The sequence below is a fragment of the Pyrus communis genome, chromosome 14, assembly GCF_963583255.1.
Source record: "Pyrus communis chromosome 14, drPyrComm1.1, whole genome shotgun sequence".
NCBI lineage: Eukaryota > Viridiplantae > Streptophyta > Magnoliopsida > Rosales > Rosaceae > Pyrus > Pyrus communis.
In genome coordinates, this window is record NC_084816.1 from 19132659 (window position 1) to 19151216 (window position 18558).

An 18558-nucleotide genomic window follows, 5' to 3' on the forward strand; every position below is an offset into this window, starting at 1 on the left:
GTTAAATTTATAGAAATCATAACTAGTCTGGCCATTAATGAGTCTCGAGACCCTTGAGTGAGGATGGCAGAAAGCGAAACTGCGTAATAAGAGTCTCTCTCCCTTGTACATTCTCGAAAAGCAATCATTTTACGAGGACATTTGCCTCTATAGCTTACAATGAAGACAGAGAACATATACAGCAAGATTGAATGAAGAATCCATAAACATAAATCCAAATTCTTTCCCTTGTAATCAACAAAATACACAACCGCGAGCTCAGGACATGTAAAAGTCACACAATTCAACAAACACCTCGTACACATTCAAAACTTATCAATCAGAGAGTATACAAACAGTCCTTGAAGAAAACTTACTTGTTTCCAGTCACATTCGACACCAAATCCCTGAAAAACTTCACTGATTTCGTCACAGGCGAATTAATGGCCACCAACTTATACAAAACGTTCTCAACTTCACCGATCGAGGGCCGCGATTTAAACGTCGAAACACCTTCAATTCCCCTCCTTCTGCTCAAAAGCCCCTTCACCTCCAAACCCACGAACGAAAAAATACCTCAAACGAATTCACAAACCCGCCGAGCTCGCCCAACTCCGCCTCCTCCTCGAACGCCCACTTGGGGTTGAAGATCACCACCAGCCACGGAACAACAAATCAGTGACCGTTTTTGTAACCGCCAGTTGGGTTCCCTCTGGCGCCAAAAACACCGCCACGTCAGCAGAATTCAAATTTCCGGTATTATCGTCGGCGATGGAGGAAATGTCCAAATGCTCAACCGGGCTCGAAGGGCAAGCCCCAAAGGCTTTCAATGCGGCTTCTGCGAAGGCGGCGTTTGACCATACGATCAAGACGTTGACTTTGGAGGATATTCGTTTTATGGGTAGGTCTTGGAAGAGCTGGAGGGCGAGGTGGGAGAGGGATTCCCGGGAGTCGTCGGCGAGGGGGATTTCGAGTCGGAATCGGGGTTGTTTGGGCTTCTTGAGCTTGGTGGTGAGGCGAAGATTGTTGAGGAGCTTGGAGAGGGTGGTGGAGAGGCAGGTTTTGGCTTTTTTGATGGCAGCTTCTTTGGAGGTTGGAGGGGTGGGGGAGGAGGACAAGGAGGAGCAGAGTGCGGATAGAGTGGTAATTTTGGGTTTGGGGGGAGGGTTGAAGGGATGGAGATGCAAGTGTTTTGGTGGTGTTTGGGAAATGGGAATGGGAATTGATTTTTTTGGGGGGGGGGGGGGGTTGGGGTGGGGTGGGGTGGGGTTGTTTGGAGTTTTGATGGTTTTTGTGTGGATTTTGAGAAGGTTGAAAGCCATTTGAGCGTTTTAACAGAGTAGGGGAAGAAAGCCGAAAATAGGTAGTTTGCCAGTAGCACTTCGTGATAAGGTTACAAAAGCACTTCCCCTTTTTGGTACTTTTTTAACTTCGGTTTTTTGCAAGCGTTTGTTGGTTACAATTTTAAGTTAATCACGCATCGCTATATAAGAATGTTAAAATACGTAGTAGTGTATAATAGACTTGTGATACCGCCACCATTGCATCACTGGTGAAAGTTGCTCTTCATTTGGGGACGAGCAATCTACCACTTATCTACGAGCTCTCCTACCGGCCATACGACTACAGAAATTGGGATGGAGCCATCTGGAGAGAAGGCAACCTTCAAGAGCTACTTACATAAAATAAAGGCGTTCACTGCCACGCAGTGTCCAGAATTCTGTATTATTGGGCCGCACATTGTGGTGAAGACGTTCCATATAGGTCCGAATCGATAACGTGCATAAGATGATTCACATCTAGAGCATCCTAAAAATTGGTAACGAGAAGTTGCGAGATTAACTTAATAGTTCATACGATTTACATGTAAATACCAGCATACTAATTCATAAAAGTAGCCAGGTTTGCAAATGCAGTTGCAAATACAGTCAATTCACCCACCAAATTCAGTTAATACATAGTTAAACAAAAATACATGAACAATGACACGATAATGATACATTTGTTTGGGACAAAATGTTATCCCAAATCACCACCCCAATCATTTTAGATTAAGCCGGACTTAAGCAACCGGTGGGCGGAGTACATGATCCTGCGAAGTATCCACAGCGGCAGGTGGCATGAATTGCCACATGGCAACCCCGGGGTAACCAATGAAAGGCACCAACTTGTTGCCGTGAGCTTGGCCTTGAGCCGCAAATGCAGCAGGAATTCCAGGAGGGGGAGGCAAAAAGCCAGGCTGCGCATTCATGGATTTCAGTTGCTGTTCCAACTTCTCTTTCTCTGATTTCAGCCTCTGCTTCTCATCACGAAGTTCATTCTTCTCTGTCTGCACAAGGGAAAACATGTCTTGCACGTTGTCACATCTGCAGTTTTTTTATCTAAGTCCGTATGTCCTATCAACTTCTACCAGGTAGAATAAAGAGTACAAACCATCTAGAATTTAAGGGTTCTTACACGTGATCCATCCTCAAATTTTCTATCAAAAGAAACAAAGGCTTACCTTCAATTCCTTGATCTTCTCCTGGAGGCCTGAATTCGTGTCCTTCAACTTCTGGGCTTCACCACGTAATTGATTCACCATTCGTACAGCATCAACCAGAATGGCAGCCTTGTCCGTCTTGGGGGGCCTTCCAGGCTCCAAAATGGAGCCCAATTCCACAAACCTATTATTGGTACATGTCAAGTGATAAGACAAGCCTGCCACAAACAAGAGGAAAAGAAGGGGACTAATAAACGAAAGAGAACAATAGAATGTACTTGTCATTTAGCCTTTCCCTTCGCAACTTCTCCCTACATGCCTTCGAGCTTGTTCCACTGCATGATTCAGATCTGACCCTGCAACGAGAAAAAAGCAACAGACAGAGGAAGACAGCTGGAATAAGATGAATTAAAACAAACTTCCTAGCTTTTGATGAACTCACTTGTACTACTAACATGTAACTTCTAGGTGGTGATTTTCAGAACAATTATTGATAATTTGTGAGATATGACATGAGGTGTTTTAAAACCATATTGAAAGAAAACAAGAAATTAAATCATCCAGGATTGAAAAACCACAGATAGATGGTGACAGTAAGCATGCAAGTTAGTGATAGAACAGATCATTATAAACTTTAGTTTAGTATCCTCAACTAAGGCTGCTGTAGCACAAATTCATGATCTCTTGCACAGCAGCACATGCATTAAAGAAAAAGGAAAACTAATGAAAAGGGCTTGAAAACTTTGAGTTTTAACGATAAGGACAAAATAAAGGGTAAAGTGAATAGTACCAGGATTGACTTTTTAGTGAAAATGTGGTTTTTCATTAAAGTGAACAGTACCGAGAGCTTTTCGTTAAAGTTCCCTAAAGAAAATAGTCAACTATGACAAGGTATAAAGTACATAAAAGAGAATGAGAATACGCTTTTTGAAGTGGTTACACATGGTGATCTCTTTGATGAGAAAATTCAAAGTTTTGTACCTCTTTTTTGAGCCAGATTCCTTAAGTGCCTCAGCATCCCCCAATGAGCCATCAAGTTCAACACTAGTGAATGCCACAGAATAAAGAAAATAAATGAGCAACCATACCACATGACCCAATCTGAAAATGAATAAACAACACAAACCCTTGCATACAACAAAGTAAACAATACACAATAGAAAGAAAGATCATGATACAAACATCCAATACATTTCTGAACTCTGTCGCCTCCAACCAACCAAAAATATATAAAATTATGACCAAAGCTTTCTGACCTCATACACACAATAGATGCTCACATAATGAATCCACAATATAAACCAAGCCCATGAAGCCTTTTGTAAACAGTCGTTCAAAAAATGGTCCAGCAGTCCATGCAAAGGCCATTGCTTAAATATAACTGTAAAACCTTTATATGGAAATGCATGAATATACGCATATATGTGTACCACTTTTCATCAGGAACCCTCATTGCAAGAACAGACTGTCACCCCGTTAAAGTATAAATCCCACCACCAAAGTCATCTTTTTCTCTCAGTAGAAAATAACCTCAGACCCTCACAACTCCAACCAACACTAGTACTCAGCAAATCTCATACACTAATGTTACAATTCATAGAAAAAGGTTTTGAGTGATCAAAACAAACTGACATGTTATCGCTCTCACAGTGGCTTCCACGAAAACTTCCAAGTTAGTGGACAAATTCTGTTCGTCCCACAAATGTATTACACTCAAATCCTATAGCACAAGCAATTGGTCTGTTTAAACCATGGATTCCCTAAATTGTTGGAAAAGTCGCTTCTTTGTTCTTAAAAAGCTACGTTTTATTTTTTATTCAGCCAAACACCCTAAAAATGTGATTGTATCAGTTAAATTCAATATTTTTTCCCCCACCCGCAAAAGAACACAGTACAATTCGTGATTGTATCAGTTAAATTCGATATTTTTTCCCCCACCCGCAAAAGAACACAGTACAATTCAAGCCATTCAATCAGTTACCAGCTTGAATCCAAGCCTCTCTCATCACACATTTCCCAGTCCTAAACAGTCCCAATTAACCAAACACCCACAATCACAACCAACGCCCCAAACAACAGATTGGGAATAAGACAAAAGGATCTTAAAATCAGCAAATTCCAACCATTCAGTCCCAAATTACGAACCAAATACCACCCAATTTCGCAGTGGTTATCCAGAAACCCCAAAATCAAAGCAGAAACGAAAACTCAAAAAACCCTAATTTGTCCCAGTCGGATTAATTGCCCAAAAGCAAAAATTAGTTAATCATTAGTACAAAATTGCAGAAGAAATGGATGTACCTGACGCTAGCCGAACCGGCGATGGGCTGAACGGGCCAAGTGAAGTTGCCATCCAGGACAGGGGTATCGTCGATGAGCCCGTAATCGAAGAGCCAGTTGGTGTTTTCCGGGGAGACCATGTTTGGACACTGCCGGAAAAAATTGGGAAGCGGTTTTCCGGTTGGGGACTAGTCAATCCTCGGAACCAAACAGGGGGGTCAATTCGCCGTCTTGGGGGGTTGGTGGAGGAGGCGGGTTCGTATGGAAAGAGGGGAAGAATCTGTGTGCTGATGCTCACGTGGGGATTTGATGGCACAGCACAGGTGGTGCGTGGTGTTTGCTGGGTGTGTGTTTCGTCGTTGATCCAACTCTACACATCTCACCCACACGCTTTTTGCTGGGTTGCTGGGTATGGACCTAGGTAAAAAGTCATGGGCTTGGGCTCTATTTCATCACGTTTTTATTTATTTTGTATAAAGTAAAGCCAAGTTTGAAACGCTAGCTAGGGCAGCAAAGTCACATATACAAAGATCAGTGATTTGCTATAGAAGATCGTCGCAAAAAAATTCAAATTCTTCCTCGTAGTTTAGTTGAATTTATTGTAAAATATCGTCAGTATAAAAAAAAAATATATTATGTAGATGAAATATGGTCTGATCTTCTAGTTGATATATTAAACAAAGTAGTTGAACGAGTATTTATTAAATATAGCCAAATATTAGTCCCTGATTTCAAAAATGTCAGTTTTTATTAAACCTTTCAAATGTATCCAAACTATCACTTAAATAGACACAAATACCCTTAAGCTTTTAAACTAATAAATTAAAAAATCAAAACCCTATTAGATTAAGAATTCTCACGACAAAACCTAAAAAATGGTGGAGACCTGGTGAAGGCATTGACGATTGGTGAAGACTTGTGCACCCCCAAAACAAAGGTGAGTATAGATGGTTAATTTCTTGCATTTTTCCTTGTCTACGTTTTCTCTTTGTTTTTGTAGTTCTTTCCTTAGTATTTAATTTTCCCTTGCAACCTGAAGAAAAAAAGAACATAAGCTTTTATGACGATTGTAACACGGTTTACACTCCATTATATATTTATTTTGAGATTAACATTTGAATAGTCATGAAGTTTGTAAACTTCGTGGTTTGCAATACTCGCCTCGATAGATTTATCGAGTTTTCTTGCAAGGGCCAATAACAAGGTTGTTTTCCCGTAGCCATGGGGACCAAGAAATTCATGTACTGCATTTAGAAAATTTAGGGTTTACTTTATGATATAATTTTTATTTATTTATTTATTTATTTATTTTTCTTTCTTTTAGTCTGCAATTGTCAATTAGTTGTACCAATAATTTGGCCAATTTAAAATTAATTTTTTCAATATGTATGTCACTTTCTTCTTTGCTTATTGTTTAGGAAAATGTCTAGTAATGTGCAATCTAATGAACCCAGTTCTAATCGATCAAATGTTCACAAGGGTAAAAATCTTGTACATGAATCAGACATAGCGGACCTGTGCAATTCAGATAGAGAGATAGTTATAGGTCAATTGTACAAGACTAAGGAGGATTTAATATAAAAAAAAATTAAAAATAAAAAAAATAAAAAAATAAAAAGTTGGGTATTGATACTATGAAGAACAATTATGAATTCAAAGTGAAGAGATCAAGCAAAGAAAGGTTTGAAGTTGGTTGTGTCGGCGATACAGTCAAGTGGAAACTATGTGCTTCTAAATTACGATAATCATCTTATTTCAAGGTCAAGAAATATGTTACTATGCACTCATGCTCATTAGACGTTATCAATCGCCATCATCGACAAGCAAGTAGTCCTCTTATTGGCCAATGCATAAAGTCTAAGTACGAGGGTGTATCACGAGTACATAGACCACGTGACATCATAGAAGATATGTGGAAGGACATGGGTGTGAGTATAAGCTATGTGAAGGCTTGGAGAGCTAAGGAACATACAATGGAGTTGGTTAAGGGATCACCAGAGGAATCTTACGCGTTACTTCCATCTTATTTTGCTGTATTAAAAGCCAAAAATCCAGGTATACGATAACACATATTGAAACGGATGAGAATAATTATGTTTTGTACTGTTTCATGTCACTTGGACCTTGCATAAGAGGTTTTCGAAGTGCTATTAGGCCGGTAATAGCAGTCGACGGGACGTTTTTAAAGGGTAAATATCTTGGCACTCTATTTGTTGCCACATGCATGGACGGCAATAAACAAATATACCCTCTAGCATTCGGAGTTGGAGATTCAGAGAACGACGCATCATGGAATTGGTTTTTGACAAAATTACGGGGAGCAATTGGGGAAATTGATGACTTGGTGTTCGTTTCTGACAGACGTGAAAGCATTCGGAAGGCTCTCTTGACTGTTTTTCCCAATGCCCATCGTGATGCATGCATATTTCATATAAGTCAAAACATTAGGCACAATTTTAAGCATGAGAGAGCACACAAACTGTATTTTACAACTGCTAAGGCATACAGAGTTCCTGAATTTCATCGTCTCATGACAGAAATATATAAAGTCGACTCTGAGGTGGGTGACTAAATTTGGTTGGATATGAAAAGTGAACTCGTGCGTATTTTGATGGAAAGCGGTACAACATCATGACAACAAATATTGATGAATGCCTTAATGCAATCACTAGAGATGCTCAAAAGCTACCTATCACACGATTTCTTGAGTATTTGAGAATGAATATTCTCCAAAAGTGGTTTTATAAGCGTCGAACCGAGGCAGCCAAAATGAATACACATTTGATAGATTGGGCAGACAAGTTGGTGCGAGAAAATAACAAGCAAGGATTATCATTCCAGGTATTTTACTTCATTCACTTAACTAGAATTTATTTTAATTTGTCTATTTAATTTTGGCACATTTTGATTTGTTCTCAAGTTTTTGAACTATTTTAATGATTCTCATATCAAATAATATGTAACTTTATCCATCAGCACCATGTTTAGTAAAGAATAAATATATGTATGTTTGCAATGAAAGAAAGTAAAGCTAAAACTTGGGTTTGACAAAAAAAAGTTAAAACCTATATCTAATGTAACTTCAACGTAATTTTGTTTTAGTTTTATGCAAATTGCTTTTTGTAGTTTTTATACGGATTTTTTGTTGTTGTTTAGTTCTTCTTTTGTTTGAGTAATATGTGTGTGTGTGTGTGTGTGTGTGTGTGAATATGTAGGTATCGCCCATCGTAGCTTACTCATTTCATATATATATGGATTTCATATTGAAGTTGTGAATTTAGAGGAAAAGAGTTGCACATGCCGGCAATTTGATCTTGACCAACTACCTTGCTCACATGCTTGTGCTGCATGTAGACACAGACAAATTTCATGTTATCCTACGTGTTCTCATTATTATACTACAAACTCCTTAGTCATTGCATATGCAGAAGCTATATGGCCAGTTCGTGATCAGACCGATGGGATAGTAACTGATGATGTGCGTGAAAGAATTGTCCTACCATCAATTACACGAAGAAGATATGGTAGGCGCAAAGAAAAGAGGATCCCATCACGTGGAGAAGAAAAATCAACTTAAAAGTGTTCAAAATGTGGTTCAAATGGCCATTATAAGCAAACTTGTAGAAATCCCGTTCAACTTCATCCTACTTTGTAGAACCCTTTTAAATTTACAGTTTAATGAATACAATTTTCTTTCTATCATTTTATTATTTATATTGGTTGTACAATCCTTTAAATTTGAGACAAGTAAAAGTTAATTTATTTTTGTTTGTTCACTTTGGTATATTGCTTTCTTCATCTATTCCTGATTATCTTTACCACTGCTTGATGTATTGTTCCATCTTCCTTGTCAACTACTAGATTTTCAAAGAGAAACTTATTTGGTTACTATTAGCCGAAAGATTAACTTAAGAGAAAACACCATTTTTAGGTTTTGCCATGAGAACTCATTCATCTAATAGGGTTTTTGATTTTTTTTTTTTAATGCAATGATATATTTTATTTTTAATTTATTAGGTTTAAAATTTAAGGGTATTTGTATCTATTTAAATAATATTTTGGATATATTTGAAAGTTTTTATAAAAATTGACATTTTTGAAATTAGTAACAAATATTTGGTTATATTTGATAAATACTCGTAATATCTCTCATATCTTGATCCTTGTCACTTTTCTGCGGTGTGCAAGAGTTGGCGGGTTGTTCTACAATGGGTTCAACTGAGTGCAAACTTGCCATCATCACCATGCCTAAATAGTGTGCCCTCTTGGTGCCAGAAGAGCGATGGTAAAACCGTGAAGGCGTTCGAGCTCTTTGATCTGTCATCCAAACGAACATATCATCATATTGGAAGCACGCATCTGATAGAAGAAGGGAGAGGACTCATTGCCAATGCTCGACTTCATGCTTCAAAATATGGTTGGTTACTGTTCTCAACTGTAGAAAATTTATCCGGTGGCGTGAGGACAGCATTCTTTTTCTTCAATCCCTTCTGCAATCAGATTCTGGAAATGCCTCCATTAGATTTGAACACGGGTGAAAAGGTAGGGTTTGCAATCTTTACGACCACTCCAACTTCTCCTGATTGTTCCATCCTTGTCCTAGGCGAAAACATAACATCTTATCCTTGCAGTAAAGGATATAGCTTTATATTCACATATAATTCGACAGAGAAACAATGGAGATGTGCACGTAGTAATTATGATTTTAATCTAGCTGAAGCCAGTGACATCGCATATGTGGATGGAATTTTGTATGTCTATGGCGTGGGGAATACTTCTTCTTCATTCGCCTTGGATGCCTTCGATATTTCACTCCAAGCCTGGAAACAATGAACAAACTACTACATGCATGCCAAGAGAATCTTTTCTCTATGAACCAGTGGAACGTTATTTGGTTGAGTCTGATGGGGAGCTCTTATTGGCGGTTTATTGTGTCGACGATGATCATATCTGATTACATTTTGGTATGTTTACCGACTTGATTCTTCTCTAAATTCTTGGAGTAGAGTTGAAAGTTTGGGACGTCTAGTGGTGTTTATATTCTGCTCGAGTAAACTGTTCAAAACATCGAAAGCAATTGCGAGTCCAGCACTGGCGGAAATTCCACCAAGTCTTAGCGTATAAAACTTGGTTGTTTAATCCTAAAAACCATTGAAATGCCACATTTTTTGGTGTGAACATTAGCGAATGGATTGAGATTCAATCCATGAAGAGACAAACAATGGAGAATAGTCCGGCGTGATATATAGATGTACATTTTATTTTATTTTCTTATTGTTAACCTAACGTGGATATGTGCATACGCAAGATAATGCAATCCAGTCGCTGCCGGGGACATTTATGCACATTGCAGCTGCATCTGGAGTAGCCATTTCCAATGATAGTATCCAAGGATCTCAATGCCTCCATATTGGTAGCTGGACAAATGACAATTGAGATGTAATTAGTACAATTTCTCAAGAATCAACACAATGAGTTGATACTTGCAATAGGACGTGGGGCGATCGATATCAACAGTTTTCTTGTTTGGGAAAAATATGAACTTGGACTTCGTATTAGTCTTTCACTTCAAATCGATCAACATAGAAGCCAATATTAAAACTGAGTTAGTTCGTACTATACATAGACTAATTAACTGTATGGACACTTGCAATATATAGGACATTTGAAGATTACCTTAACCAAGAAGAACAAAGATGATTAAGGAGCGACAGTTGATTTGGCCATCTTAACCTTTAAGGGTGCGTTTGTTGCACCGGACTATCTCGGACTGAACTAGCTTCAGGGACCAAGTTGGACTGGCTTAACATCGACTAAGCAGTATAAGAATAATGAAATGTTTGGTGCAGTGCCGGACTAGCAAGCGGACTAAAATATTTTTGGAATTTGATATTTTTTATACCAACCTTTTCTCTCTCTCACCATTTATCACACATTCTCTCTGTAGAATGTCAAGCACATAACCAAAAAGTCCAACTCAAACCCAGAATCAAATAAAACACTGAACGTGAAACAACCATAGTAGTGAGCTTGTCTCTCTAGTAAAATCCAATTCTAAATATTCAAAATCAAAACATCTCTCTAATAAAACCAATTCTAAATATTCAAAACCAAAACACAAAAATCAAAATCCTAAAAATTATCTTTCCATATTCGAGTTCCATCACCCTGCACTTCTCTCTCTCTTTGAAATTTGCAGATTAAAAAGCCAAAGATATAAACCATTTCAAGTGAATCGAGTAGGACGATGCGATGTGCCGTTGCAATGGAGGTTGAGGTGGTGAATCAGGCAGAACGAAGAGAAGTTCTTAGCTGATCGAATCCCGTGGTTTTTGGGGGGACTCGTGAAGACCGGTTAGCGACGTCTCTAGCAAAAGCGAGTTCTAGTTAATCTAATTAACACTCGTCCCGCAAGGGAACAAACATTGGATTAGACTAATATTTAATCTAGTCTAGTCCAATGAAAGCTAAGACCGGGAAACAAACGCCCCCTAAAATTATTATTTTAGAATAGAAGAAAGACTTACAAATAGTGCTCTATACTTTTGACATTGTCGTTCATGTAGTGTTGTATTTATAGAGTTGAAAGTGGGTAGGTTTAGAGTACAAGTACGGTGGTTAAGTACAAACAGAAATTAGTATCTGAACAAATCCTCTCAAATTAGTGTTTGGGTTATTAACGTCGCATAGGCTACACGGAAATGTTAAACCACCATAACCCCCACCAAATGCATTTCAACTTTAAAAAGGAAACGCTACAAAAACACTGGCCCAAATTTGGACACAAATACAGACTTTGTACATTCTGTCCTAATTTTCTTCTCTTCCGAGCTCTTCTTGTCGAATTCACGGACCGCACCGGCACTGACTTAGCAGTTTTGAGGTTGTCTCGGGGGTAGACCGTAGTTAGGGTCTGCAGTGGCCTCCCCCTACCCCTTTGTTTTGGATCTGGTCCTCTTTGCTTTGAGCATCTCCGAAAGAGACGTCAACTATAATATGTCAAAATTTTATTTGATGGTTGATGTGACAAATTGAATATAAATGCTAAATCTTCTTCTTTTTTAATGAATATGTCAAATATTTATTTAATTGAACTTAGAGTTACATTAACTATTAAAAAATAATCAAAACTAATTTTAGTTTTCATTCTATCAGTTGTTAATGGGAATCATGCATTGAAAAATTAAATTAAATATATTCTACTCGTTTGTTTGCTGTAAAAAAAAAAAAAAAAAAAAAAAAAAAAAAAAAAAGAAGCTAGAAAGCAAGATATTAAACGACTCAACTGCCACATCATATATAACATATCTATTAGAGAACACCTAAATATCTTATAATCATATTTAGCATATTTGACATCTCCTCTAAAAATGAACTTACACTGCTATGATATGGCACTAGCCGAACGGCAACACTGCCCTTGGCTAGCCTGCATTCCTTGCACTAATTCATCCACATTAATTCACCAAAAACTAAGCTACTCATTTCCGTATTTTATATTCAATTTATCCTCTAGAAAATTTGTAATTCTTCTTAATTCCTACTCAGAAATTATTTGTGCACACGCTTTTTCAGCTTCCACTCAACCGTTTTACGACAATATGAAATACTGAATTGATACTAAGATGCTTTTATAAAAAATGAGTATAAAAAAAAAACTAAGCTTAAAAAGATGTTTAGTAAACATTTAAAAACAGTTTATTTTCACAGTTTTAGGTGAAAAAAAAGCTAAAATCGTGAAGCTGCAAAAATGAGTTTATTCTCACAGCACAGCAACAGAAGTAGTTTTCTTTTAAAAAACAGCAATACCAAACCAGCCCGAAGGATGTGACGTTCAGATTTCATAAAAAAGGCATATAAATATCAAACTCATTCCACGTACTTACGAATGAAGAGGAATGTCACTAGTAGCTAATATTAGCAGTTGAAAACAGCATTTAAACCAAACTGAAATGCAAAATAGATTCTGCACAGCACGAGTAACACAACGCAACTGATGCCAAAACTTGACATCTCTAAAATACCACACGCTCAAAACGTTTGCTTCTTTGCCTTTTCCTTCTAGGCATAATTCTTGGAATCTATGATTAACCAGACCACGAAAGAGATTAAAATACCCTAAACTTTCAGTGACTTATAGCTCATGTGCCACTCTCTCTCTCTCTCTTTCCTCCAACCAAATGCACTACTAACATCTAACCTTCAAAGTCATTTAGCAACTTCTTCCGGGAGGTGTGGGGAATACTTCTCCATGAGATGGGTTAATTTGGCATCAAAATCCTTCTCCAGTTCTACCTCTTCCTCCCAATGCCTCCGCTTCATTGCAGCTTTATTGTCTACATGAGCTTTCATCAGCATGTCCCGCTCTGCCACAAATTCTTCCATCTCTTTTTCTTGAGACTTGATGAAGTTTTCAATTTCCTCCGACCTATGGCCATGAGTATGGAAGAAATATAAATCAAACAAACCAAGAAGCACCACATGGTTAAAAGTATTGAACCCACTACTGGGGCCCTAACTTTCTCTAGTCCACGCGTATTCTTTGACACAAATTACCTGTATTTTTGTTCCTCTTCGGTTGAAGGGTTGAGATATGAGTGCTTCACCTTGTCACGTTCCTCCTGCTGCAGCCTCTCAAAATTTTCTTCCTTTGCATCCCTTGATTCATGAATTATCTTGATCTGGTCTTTGAAAAATTGTTCTTGCAGATACATCTTTTCACACCAAAAAGACAAACAAACAAACCAATAAACGAAACAAAACAAAAGAGCAAGTAAATCTGCCAAAAAAAACAAACAACAAATACATACGAAATATTTGGAAGCCACAAGGAAAAACAATTGGTGGTAAACCACGCAATATGGTGAAAAATACCAACTGTAGACAAGCCAAACCCTGATGCAAGTGTAAACTAGTTTCTACTCTAATATTGGGGCATAATTATCTGACAGCGAAACTTACCTCTTCCTTGTTCTCTTGGTGCTGCAACTTGGTCCTCTGTCTTACGATACGATTTTCCTCCGTCGTCTTCCTGAGCTTTTCACTCACTATACCAAGAGATTCCTCAAGGGCTTTTGCATGTCTCTGTTCCTTAGCAACCTTGTTCTTAAACCACATAAGCTGTTGGTTGTCCTCACTCATTTGCCTGATTTGGTTCACAACCATCTCCTGGTATGATCTCATCTCAAATTTCAGCTTAGATTTACCTAATTAGTAATGGGAGCATGTCAGACATCCATATACAACATTTCCAGGGATCTTGATTGCAGAATAAAATTCAATGGATCAAAGTTAGCATGTGAACTTCAGAGATTTTAAGTGAAAACTCATTATTTTATGCCCAAAATGACCATCCAAAACCAAAACACACAGAGGGCAAGGGGAAGAGAGAGGAACACACCTTGAGAATGCTGGTTAAAACTGTCCATGTCTTCTTTCATTGCCATGTACCCATAGAGCTGTCGCTTCCCACCAGGATGAAATAAGACACGACGACGGTCCCATGCATCTCTATCAGTTCCTTGCTCTGTAAAATGCTTGTGAAGACGCTCAGCCTCCAAATAACCCCTTGCAGAGGCCTCAAAGATCAAAACGCTCATCCCACGGTGTCCTTGAGGACCATATGAGTGTCGAGCTCTCACAGCAGCATAAGAGCTGAAGTAGTCAAGAAGCTCCTGATTTCCCATGCCAATCCACTGAAATTCAAAGCAACAGAAAATGAGGGACTGGAAATGATAACAAGGCAAGGAACCTTGGCTTTATAAACAATCATGAAAATGTAAACCGACCAATACTTGAGATACGAATTTGAAAAACATAATTAATACCTTGTCATCTTCATCCTGCTCAAGTTTAGTGTTTAAGATGACAACCATAGGAGGCCAGACAATTTCATGATCTTTTTCCTCATCTTTCAAACCTTTCCATTTACCAAACGCTTCACCAGCAGGTACAACTGTAGTTCCCTTCCTCCTCAACTCCTCATCCAAAAGCTCTGCAAGCTCTCTATGGAGCATTACCCTTTTTGATCCTTTTGTTTTGGCATGTGTCATCAGGGGCTGCAGGCCTCGGTACCAATCAATGGAACCAGGACCTCCTTGACATGCCGGACAGTGCCACTGCCTAGCAGGATCATTAATCTCATCAGCGGTTAAACTATCCAAAATCTCAAAGAATTTCTTGAACCATCTGCTATTCTTTCGAGTTTCATGGCTCTTTTCACTTGAATCCGAGTCAAACTCATCACTGAACAGCTCATCGTCGGTATCACCCGCAGCATCAGAGTTGTCATCATCATCATTGGCAGCATCAGCAGCAGCCGCATCACTGTCCTTGTCATCTTTTCCGTGGAAATCTTCTGAACCCCTGGGTTGAGTGAAACCAGCTCTGGATTGCCAGTTCCATCCATGGTCCAGTGGAGGGGGAATCGCATTTCCTCTTCCCGCTGGTTTTCTCGTATTAGAAGTTTGTGAAGGCCAGAAGTTTCCGTCACCCCTTCCTGATCCACCATTGTTCCGCATTGGCTTCTGAGCATCGACCGGTGTCCAAGCTTTAGAATTAGAATTTTGAGCACCCCATTGTCTTGCAGCACTGCTTCCAGCTCTGTTCTTTGACTTCCTGGCAATCACCTCCCACTCTCCGTCACCCTTGGCCGAACCCAAGCTCACGTCTGCAACACCATGACTCAACTCTTCGATCTTGGGGCTACTTCCTCCCGAGACATCTTTTCCTTTGAAATTTCCACCACTTCTTCTCGCACTCATCGTACCAAACAATCCCTTTTCTGCAACACTGTTTTAAGCCAAAAAAATGCCATGAAAATATGGAAAATATTCACAGAATAATGTACATGCGTGTAATCTCCTCACAGCTACGTTTCCGATTTATTTATTTTTTTATAATAATTTTGACATGATTTTAACAAAATATAAGGAAACCCATGTCCAGTTGTCCCTTGAATTTTTTTTTACCTTTCTTCATTTTCCCATCAACCAAACAGAGCACAAAAAACAAGATTTTTAGGTCAAACGCTCAACACATAATAATAAAAGCAAAAACCCTAAAACATTTGAGTAAGCTTCCACTCCATTCACAGAAATGTGGCAGATCTAACGCTCTGGACACAGAAAATCAAAACACAAGTTCAACTCCGATCCACATTGCTACGCCCAAAAGTTGAATATTGACAACAAAAACCCTCAAAACCCCTCTTATAAGTAGACGGTAGAGAGAGAAAAGTGAGCGATTACCTGATGAGCAACGCCGATCGTAGTCGGAAAAGGAGTAATGTGCCTCGGAGGGAGAGATTCCCGATGGGTGGTGTGAATCACGCGCTCTCCAAGTGTAAGCGAGGTCGAGGAAGTGAGAGTGAGAGTTAGTCGTAGCAGAAGAAATGGCGTGGAAGGGAAGTCTTAAGACGAGGCCTCTTTTACTGTGAGTCCGGATTCCAAATCATTATTAAATCTCGTTTGTTTTACATCTTTTCTTTTTCCTCTAATGGCGTGGAAGGGAAGTCTTAATCATTAAGAAGACAATGTTTTTTTTACGTGTTAAGTTGAGTCGAAACGTTATAAACATAACGAAATCAATAATTTAATATGATAACTTATTAGATCGTTATACAAGATTACAAGTGAATAACCCGTTTTAACCTGATAAGATAAAATTAAGTTTGATAATTTTAAACTACTAAAAACATTTCTACAATGTATTTAATCTCACATAAAATTTCAGAGCACATTAAGAAAACCTTACTATAAGTGAGAGTAAAAAATTTCAAAGCAAATTAAAAATAGTAAAGCAATTTAAAAATACCAAAGCACATTAAAATTTTCGTAATATTTAATTTTACAATTGTAAAAAATGTATTAAAAAAAAAAAAAAAAAAAAAAAAAAAAGCAAAAGCTCGTGAACACATTATCTACACTATGACGATAGATACATCCTCGTTTATATTTTTAAACCCTATAAACCCTCGTGAATAGGGCTTTTAGGAGAAGTTCAAAATAAACAAAAATTCGTAATAATTAATGTAAATGTGTGAAAAGAATATACAAAATGCTCGTAATTGTATTCTCTGCGCTTAGACAATGGTTACATTGTTATTTAGATTTTTAAAACCCTCCAAATCATCATGAATAGTGTTTATCATTTGAGTGCAAAATTAATAAAAATATCATAATATTTAACATAAAAAATGTGGAAAATCAGAAAATGTAAAAAATATATATTCAATTACTCGTAACGACAAGCCTTATAACTATTGTGAAGATGTCAACTCCGAAATTCTTTACCATAATCCATAAACCCACTATTTATATTTAATCATCGATTGTTGTTTACGCTCTATTCTTCTCACCGAATCTCGTTTTTCAATTTTTTTTTAAGCATGATCTTTTAATGGATGCAGAAACATGAACGGTTCGATATTCATGGTAGCAGAAGAAATGGCGTGGAAGGGAAATCTTAGGACAAGGCCTCTTTTATTGTGATGTTGGGTCTGGATTCCAAATCATTATTAAATCTCGTTTGTTTTATATATTTTCTTTTTCTTCTAATGGCGTGGAAAGGAAGTCTTAACCATTAGAAAGACAATGTCTCTTTTACGTGTTAAGTTGACTCGAAACGTCATAAAAATAACGAGATTAATAATTTAATATGATAACTTATTAGATCGTTATACAAGATTATGAGTGAATAACCCATTTTAATCTGATAAGATAAAATTATGTTTGCTAATTTTAAACTACTATAAACATTTCTACAATGTATTTATTCTCACATAAAATTTCAGAGCACATTAAGAAAACCTTACTATAAGTGAGATTAAAAAAATTTCAAAGAAAATTAAAAATACCAAAGCACATTAAAAAATTCATAATATTTAATTTTACAATTGTAAAAAATGTAAAAAATAAAAAAGCAAAAGCTCATGAACACATTATCTATGCTGTGACAATGGATACATCGTCGTTTAGATTTTTAAACCCTATAAACCCTCTGTAGACATCGAAATTTCAGTAAAACAAATGTTCACCAACGCATTAAAGTTTTGACGTGTCAAGGCATACATGGCATACGCCACGTGTTGTACAAATTGTACACATGGCGTGTGACTCAACAAAATAGGAAGAAATACCCTTGAAGGATTAAACAAGTTTTTTCTTCTCATTTTGGGCAATGACAAGGCAAGCACATTTCAATCCATTGAGGATCAAAACAAGTTTTTCTTCTCATGTTGGGCAATGACAAGGTAAGCACACTTCAATCCATTACGGATCAAAGAAAGTTTTTCTCATTTGGGCAATGACAAAGCATACACATTTCAAGTTTAAAATGGTGTTAAGTGGGAAATTAGGCCATAAGTTAAACCACTTCAAGTTTAAAATGGTATTAAGTGAGAAATTAGGCCATAAGTTACACCACTTCAATTTCAATATTGCATTAAGTGGGAAATTAGGCCATAAGATTAGACCACTTCAAGTTTAAAATGGTATTAAGTGGGAAATTAGGCCATAAGTTACACCACTTCAATTTCAATATTGCATTAAGTGGGAAAATTAGGCAATGGTGCTTGGAAAGGAAAAAAATATTTTGTGGTGGTGATTCATTCTCAAAGCCTATAAATAGACTTCTCCATCAAGGTATCAAGCATCAACCAATTCACAAATACATTTCTCTACTCCCAAATTGGAAGAGAACTCCCCAAATCCTTGAAGCTTTGAAACTCTAAAGCTTTCAAGCAAATCCCGAAGGATCAAGAAAGCTCTCTTCGTTCTTCGTTAAATCCTCTTTCAAGATCAAGCCCCGACGGCCCT

General features: G+C 37.7%; 2 protein-coding genes across 2 annotated transcripts; both read right to left on the reverse strand.

The window, feature by feature from the left end:
- Positions 1 to 1799: 1799 nt before the first annotated feature.
- LOC137715599 (transcription factor ILR3-like) lies at positions 1800 to 5031 on the reverse strand. Its single transcript, XM_068454939.1, has 5 exons — positions 4763 to 5031; positions 3443 to 3505; positions 2740 to 2817; positions 2483 to 2645; positions 1800 to 2308 (listed from the first exon to the last, which is right to left on the reverse strand). The coding sequence occupies exons 1-5, from the start codon at positions 4879 to 4881 to the stop codon at positions 2042 to 2044; spliced, it is 690 nt and encodes a 229-aa protein (XP_068311040.1). The 5' UTR covers positions 4882 to 5031; the 3' UTR covers positions 1800 to 2041.
- A 7599-nt stretch (positions 5032 to 12630) lies between these two features.
- On the reverse strand, positions 12631 to 16148 carry LOC137715081 (protein SUPPRESSOR OF GENE SILENCING 3-like). The gene is made up of 6 exons (XM_068454303.1): positions 15991 to 16148; positions 14569 to 15532; positions 14142 to 14436; positions 13703 to 13947; positions 13298 to 13455; positions 12631 to 13169 (listed from the first exon to the last, which is right to left on the reverse strand). Exons 2-6 carry the CDS (start codon positions 15502 to 15504, stop codon positions 12950 to 12952), a joined length of 1854 nt encoding a protein of 617 aa, XP_068310404.1. The 5' UTR covers positions 15505 to 15532; positions 15991 to 16148; the 3' UTR covers positions 12631 to 12949.
- Positions 16149 to 18558: the final 2410 nt, after the last annotated feature.